At 36.6% G+C, this 7925-nt stretch overlaps 1 protein-coding gene and 1 pseudogene across 1 annotated transcript; one reads left to right on the top strand and one right to left on the bottom strand.

Annotated features, from left to right (window-relative positions):
* The first annotated feature begins 1254 nt into the window (after positions 1–1254).
* LOC118030789 (NDR1/HIN1-like protein 13) lies at positions 1255–2564 on the top strand. Its single transcript, XM_035035052.2, has one exon. The coding sequence runs from the start codon at positions 1534–1536 to the stop codon at positions 2353–2355; it is 822 nt and encodes a 273-aa protein (XP_034890943.1). The 5' UTR covers positions 1255–1533; the 3' UTR covers positions 2356–2564.
* A 2122-nt stretch (positions 2565–4686) lies between these two features.
* On the bottom strand, positions 4687–5649 carry LOC118030788 (adenylate kinase isoenzyme 6 homolog; annotated as a pseudogene).
* Between the last annotated feature and the right edge of the window lie 2276 nt (positions 5650–7925).

The raw sequence follows: 7925 nt of genomic DNA, 5'->3' as shown, positions 1-7925 counted from the left end.
ACACCACAGCTTCACGCTAGTGTCGGTGGCCCTGGCTAAGTACAAAAAATCGTCATTTGCCTTAGGCTTTTTTCTCCTCTTTTCTTTTCTGCTAAGAACATGAAAGCTTCCTTCATAATATACAATTACGAGACACTCATTCTGACCTAATAATCAAAAGGGCCTTGCAAATAGAACCTCGAGAGCAGCATAGTCAATGGCGTAATTATTGACTTGGGATTTAAGTTAAGTTGGTGTCTGCTGACTGTCTGGGCATTTTGCTACTGTTTTCGAGAGACGTCGGTGGTTTCTCAGTGCCCTTCGTGGGCAGGGATTTGGTAGATCTTCAGTTGCCTAACTTGCATCCTTAACTTTGGTCTCACTACTGCTGCTCCTCCTGTTCTTGCCTTTTGATTCTTGATGACTTCTTGAGTGCTTGGTTTTCTGTTTATAAATATCTTAAAAAACAATGGTTATTATAATTGCAAAGAAATCTGAACGTCCACCAAAGCAAAAGCCCAAATATTAAATGCAAAAAATATCTACTGACTTGAGTCTTCTCCATATCTTCGATGGCATAAAAAAGGAAAGAATATATTGCATTTCACGCGGCTATGGTTAAGGTTGTTTCCAAGATTTATCGTCCATATTAAGAAACATGATAGATTGAAAAACATTCACGCGTGAGGCTGGAGAAATTCTTGTGATTTGGATGGTGGAAAATCTTTGATTCTAGGATGAATTATACGTTCATACTTCTTCAAATTCAAATTCAACATGATAGTGTAAAAACAACCGTGATTATACCTCCAAACACAGCGGAGACACCAGTACTTATCGATTCACAGTAGATAGAGGAGGGGTTGTGTTTGATTGCAAATTAAGGCAGGTTGTGAGTATCATTAGAATTAGATGGGCTAACTTAATTGCTGATCTGTGAATAATACTCCACAGTAAAGACCACAAAATCATGGATTCAAACCAAAGATCATATCATTACAGCTATTTCCCAGCGAGGCTTATTAAAAAAATTAGGGCAAAAAGTCAATTTAAGGTGGGTGATTAGACATGGCAACAATACAAATCATCCTCGCACAGGCGTACCGTAAAAATGTTCAAACTGCAAAATTAAACCACAGGCCGTATAGGACCACGACGACGGCGAAAATCACAAGACCCCACCCACCATCACGTGTCAAGCACCGAGCCAGACCCTAACACCATGCTTGGCTAGATGTCCCTCCCATTAAAGATTAGTAGATTACAAAATGGAAACTTGTCGTGAAGGTGAGAAAACACTGCAAGTAATCTCTGGTCAAGTCAGTAAATACTAGAGACTAGAGAGAGACTAGATAGAGAGAGAGAGAGATTGCAGCTACCCCTCTCAAGAACAAAAGCTTTGCTTGCCAAGATTCCAACTTTGGTCTGCTGTAAGCATCCTTCCCTTTCTTGGTGCTTTGTCCCTATCTTCTCTTCTCTTTACATCCCCTCTCCTCGTTCTCTCCCTTCACAACTCGCACACAGCTCTTGCTTGGCCAAAAAAGAGAAAGAAAAATGTCAGACAAGGTCTTTCCTTCTTCAAAACCGGCAGCCAATGGCACCGCCACTAACGCCACTACAAACAACCCACCACCTGCCACCACAAACAAATCCCACCTCTACAACCCTACTTCCCGCCTACCTTACCGTCCACAACCTCACGCTCGCCGCCACCGTAGCCGTAGTGGCCGAAACATCTGCTGCTGCTGTTGTTTCTGGACAATCCTCACCATCCTCTTGCTCCTCCTCCTCGCTGCCATAGCCGGTGCTGCTCTTTACATCCTTTACCGCCCTCACCGCCCTTCCTTTACCATCACCTCCCTGCGTATCCACCGCCTTAACCTCACCACATCTCCCGACTCCTCCAGTTCCCATCTTTCCACTCTCTTTAACCTCACAATCATTTCCAAGAACCCCAATTCACATATCTCGCTAGACTATGAACCCTTCACTGTTTCTGCATTATCTGATGGTAATGATGTGTTCCTTGGGAATGGTACTTTACCTGCTTTTAGCTTGAGTAAAAAGAACCAGACAAGTTTTAGAAACGTTGTGGTCTCGGGGTCGAATGACCTTGACGTGGATGCAGTAAATTCATTGAGATCGGATCTGAAGAAAAAGAAAAGTGAAAATGGATCGGTAATGTTGAAGATTGAGATGGATACAAAGGTGAAAATGAAGGTGGGTGGATTGAAGACAAAGAAAGTTGGGATAAGAGTTACTTGTGATGGGATCAAAGGGTCTATACCAAAAGGTAAGACACCAACTGTTGCTGTTACTGCTAAGTCTGAGTGTAAGGTTGATCTAAGAATCAAGATTTGGAGGTGGACCTTTTGAAGCTTCTCCTTTCTGTTTTGTTTGTTTTTGTTTCTCTCTTTGGTTTTATATTTTTGTGGTTTGTAAACTTTTGAGAAGTATGAAAGTGCAAATTATGGATTGAGAAAAAAAAAATGATTGAAATTGTGAGTAGGTTAATGAAAGGGAAAAAAAGGGTATTGAAATTAAGAATTCTTTAAATTTTAATTATATTTTGGCGATTCAAGTTAGTCTTCTGTGTTCTTGGCTGATGTATGTTTAGTATTTTAGCATCAATGGTGTCTTCTTTCTTATACAGTAATAATCCTTGCTCATAACTGGGATTAACAAGTTGTGTAAACATTATTAAGCAGTAATTTTAGTGTATTGAAGGCCCTGGAACTGCTCTGCTCCAAATCTGGAGTTGTCAGATTCCAGAAGAGAGCAAAATGGGGTGGCTTGCTTTTGTTTTTTTTCCTTCAAGAAAAGGAATGGATGGGTCAGTGATGTGGGTATTTTTGGATCTTTCTTAGTGTGATAGTTGTTTGATCTGATGACTTTATTTTCAAAGTAGCTGGTTTATTTGGAATCATGCTTGGAGGTCACAACAAATGCAAGAGCACTGAAATTGATGGCAAAATCACTTTTCAACCATTTATGCAAGCAAATTGTGGAGATCTGTAATGGGGTCTTTCCCTGTTTATCGATGCTCTCGCATCCCAGTAACCTGCAAGCAATGAATATTTTACATCTTTCTGCTGGGTAGCTTTTCTTTGATAAAATCATAAATGGGATGTCGTGATCTATGTGACATACACAGTAGAGTAGAAATTCACATTAAAGTTTGGAGTAGCGATAGCTGAGACAATTGTCCTTGCATGGTGTCAGATCCAAGGCACGAAATAATGAATCGGAATTTAGCTTTGCCTTTTTGTAAATCTGTATCTACAGAAACTGAGCTGGTTAGGACAGTCCAAGATGGGTGGTAAGAAGGACGAGGAGATTTAGGCTATTTAAACAGGATGAGAGCACGCATAAACTTGTGAGCAAAACTCACTGTCTTCTTCACTAGATTGGTGTGAAATCTAGGTTTACATCATTTAAAACAACTTGTTTTCGTTCTGATACATGGCACTCCTGTCCCTCTACTTGATGCGATAAAAGTCAAATCGTGTGTGTTCTTAGTAATTCTTGGTGTTTAAATGTATGGAGTTGTTGTATGTGTATGGAGATGTGCAAATAGTCAAATCGTGGAGCACGAATTGCTTGATGGATACCACAAAATAAAAATAAAAGTCACTCTCAGAAATTAAGGAGGAATAGGGTCTTTCATTTTCAGTTTTAGACTGAAGGCAAAGCTTTTCTCGATTGGACATAGCACCTAAATTTCTTCCTCTTGCTTCTTTCTTGAATTCAAACCGAGAACAAATCCCACCTGCATTAAACTCATGTCTCCAAGATTTGCAATGTTATTTTTCCTTGATTATTCTAGATCTCTATGATTTTTAGGGATCTTTTTGTTTTGTTTTAAATTCAATTTCAAGCCTATATAAAGATTTGCAACCCTCCTAGAAAGATAGATTTCAGATCAATATTTTATAAATAAAATTAAGATTTTAGATTATTTTTTTCTTATCTTAACTCTATTTCAATCTTTACATGAATGTTTGTATCCTTCTTGTGCTCTCGCTTGCATCAATTACATTATGCTTTCCCCTTGGAAGATCCAAAACACCACGCTGCTGCTACAAAAATAAGGTTAGCAGGTGAATGAACAAGATTAAATAATAATAATAAAAAAAAGCATTGGATAATTGAAAAGGTTAAAGCATCAAACCAGCAAGGGAACAACTCAATCTAATACGAAATTTTGTCGTACAATTTTATATGTTATCTTTTAGGAAATCAAGTTTCATCTCGATCCCATGATGAGAAACGGTGTGTTTAATTCGGGTGCACGTGGCCTTTGTGTACTTGGGATTTGAGAGAGAAAAGAACAATAATCAATCACATCGAGCTCAAGGACACTTGGATTGGATTATGATCCTTCTCTTGTAAGTGAAAAGTGGAAAATCAAAAGCTTTTAACACACACGAAGGTTTTTTTTTTTAATTAATTAATTGAGCTTTGCACTAAATCTCATTAATTGGAATATATTCCCAGGGAAAAAGCAAGGCTCTGCAGATGGCTGGTCTCACTTTCATGTCCAGGAGGAAACACAAGATTCCTCCACTCTAGATCTGGTTTTCTAAGGCTTGCCAGACTTGCTTTAGAAGTAAGAAATTCGTGCCCCAGTGGTGGTGGGGCCTATTAATGGGTCCCAATGATGTGATAGTCTTATCAGAGACTTCATGGTTCAAGGTGATGAGTGTGTACTGATAACCTCAAGGATTTCATACAGAGGAAACATTCTGCCATTTGGTTTCGACTTTCGAGAGCTAGTTCTTACTACAGTCCACACCATATGTTCTCTCTACTAAAATGGTAATAATCAAAGTAAAAACAAAAAACACAGAGAGGAAGCTGAGGATCCCACTATGGAACATTTTGCCGAGTGGTGAGCCAGTGAGTCAGAGTGGCAATGTTGTTGGTGATGTCGTCGATGGAATCACTCCTTAACGCCACCACAATGCCTTCTGGATAACTTTCTTTTGCCTCCTCCAACAGGACTTGGAAGATTTCACATTCCATGTTGTTGGATATCTTCGTCTCTGAGTAACCTCTTTTGTTTTGTTTAAATGAAAAAAGAAGATGAAAAAAAGATCAATCCTGACATTTGCTACTTCAGAAGCTACAAAACACACACACAACTATACTTTTAATAACGTTCAAGATGAGTTAGATAGGCTGAACTACCTCTTGCTTAAACGATCGTACAAAACAGAATTGTCAGTTTGCAGAACCACAACTTGATCAAACCATCGCTCTGGAAAGAAATCACAACCATGATAGTCCACAATGTTTCCACCTTCTTCCATTATATCTTCGAGCTCATCACACACCTACCTCCCGCCCCAGAAAAGGTAATATAAATTTTAGAAAATGAGCATCCTGAAAGTTTGACTAACATTTCAAATATCCATGTTAACATAGGAAATGAGATTGAAGTTCGGTAATAAATGGGGTGTTACCAGGTCTTCATTAATAATGTAGCAGTCAAACTGGTCATCCCATCCATCATGCAAGTTCTTCTCTTTGACCAAATCTCCAATATTAATGTGGCGGAACTGGGTGGCCTCTGCCAGAGCAGATGCGGTAGTTGTTTTTTCCAGTTCCGGGTGTGCCAGTTATCAATATGTTTGGTTTCTTCTTCATGTCACTATCTCCTTGTGCCATGCTAACTGCTTTTCTCACTAATAAAACTATCAATTTGGTTAATTACACGAAACTAAAAAAAAAACTATAATTGCATAAATCCATACTGCACTAAATAATAGCATATTAGAAGAGCAGCTCAACCCCACGTTTCCAATAATTAATTTGAAAGGAATAAAAAACCTCAAAATTTCCAAATGAAGATTAAAGCTGGGTTTAGTAAGTCTTTTTACGTCACGACACCATTCCTTTGACAAGGGCGAAATATTCCATTTGTTTGCAACTATTAAATAAAATGGCTGAATAATTATCTGTCTTTCCAACTGATCTCCTTAACAGGGAATATAATATATATGGCCATCTAACTCCATTAAAAGAAAGGACTGTTACAAGCCATCTGAAAATACCATCTCCATTGAGAGGAGGTGCTACTACAAGCCATCCAGAAATACCCAAGTGGTTTGTTCACTTCAAACCAGCAAAAGGATTCCAATTGATGGAAGCATATTGCATATATCCATATAATTTACATTTACAATGACTTACACAACCAGCATATATATTGTTTATTTAAAGAACAACAATTCAAAAGGGAAAACTTTACCCTTCCCAAAGGTTAGGGGTATTAATAAAAAGAATTAGACAAATGAAGATCGAAGAGTATAGAGAAAAGAACAGAGAAGTAGATAGAGTTTTGATTATCCTTCAATGATGATAGAAAGAGAGATAGAGATTTTACTTACTCAATTTATAAAGTGAGAATGAAAGTCATGAGAGCTAGAGTAAGAGCATGGAAATTAATCAAAACCTACTAAAAGCATGTTGAAAACTGAAATCAGCTAAATTAAACTTATGCTTTTTCCAAAAACTGCACGAAACCCAGGCAAAAAATCCCTTTTGATACTCAAGAAATTATAAAATTGGGGACATATGCTTAACCTTCCAAACACATACAACAACTCCATACATTTAAACACCAAGAATTATTAAGAGCACACACAGAGCCTTAAACCCAAAAAACCATAAAGACCACTGCCAACGTATTTCATCAACAAAATTAGGAAAAATACCACATATCTTATAATCCACAAGCCCCTCAAACACTCAGAACAAACATAAAGATTATACCTTGGGGGTGGGGGTCTTTGGAGATTTTAGACCCTGATCAACCTTGGTTGGAGCTTTCCCCTTCTATTCCACGCCTTAACGCCCTCTGAAAGTAGTCGGTTTTCTGCTGCAGGAGGCAAGAGGAGCAGCGGCGGTTGGTGGCGGAAAATATTACTGGTGGCAGGTAACTTTAAATTGTTTTTTTTTTATTATTATTATTAAGTTTAATTGTGGTGGGCCTCATGTTTTGCATATGGGCCTTGAATTTAAACTTTTTATTGGGCTGTGAGTTTTTAAGCCCTGAAATTTGGTCATTAAGATGTTAATGGGCCACCACCTAATATGACTTCAGAGGGTTTTCTTCTTCTTCTTCTTCTATGTTCTCCATGGTGAGGACAGAGAGCGATAAAAAAAAAATCCTTAATTTGTGAATGTTTTGATAAAGACCTCAAGATGCTGGGAAATTCTAGAAGACGTGACATTAAAAATATTATAGACCCGATCACAAAATAGATCACCCCTGTGCATCAGATTCTGGTACATCCTATCATTAAAAGTAATATTTTTTATTGATTTTTTATATATCATTTTTTTATCTGTTGATTTTATTTAAGGTTTAAAAGGTATTTCTGTTCATGAGAAAGTTTCCACTTTATTATATTAAACTCTAATTATTTTAAGGTTTAAATTTTAGCATCATATTTATTTTGTATCTCTAATACCTGAGGATATACTTTACATTGTAATTTTATACTCTAGAATAATAAAATCTACACCTAATTCCTAATATTTATCATTATTAATTCATTTGATTTAATACCAGGAATATGCATTACATTATAAAATTCATACCTGGAACATTAATTAAACAAATTAATTTTTATAGTATTTTTGAAATTTTAACCAAATCTCAATAAATAATTATAAATTAGTTTACGATATCCATTTTATATTTTAAAAACATGATAAAAATATAATTTTTGTTGTTTAGAAAATATGTGCGAAAACTTTTAGAATTTGGTTGTAGACTCATTAAAAAATATATATTTTTTGTATTTTTGAAATAAGGATTTTTTTTTAATTTTGAGAAAAACAAAATATTTTTAATACTAGATTCATATCTTACAATGTAAATAAATAACCCAATATTTTATAACAAATATTAGAAAAATATGCAAAGGATCCCAAAA

Source organism: Populus alba, chromosome 6, assembly GCF_005239225.2.
Source record: "Populus alba chromosome 6, ASM523922v2, whole genome shotgun sequence".
Classification (NCBI taxonomy): Eukaryota; Viridiplantae; Streptophyta; class Magnoliopsida; order Malpighiales; family Salicaceae; genus Populus; species Populus alba.
The sequence above is the reverse complement of the archived record's forward strand: the minus strand, read 5'-3'. Positions and strand labels throughout refer to the sequence as shown.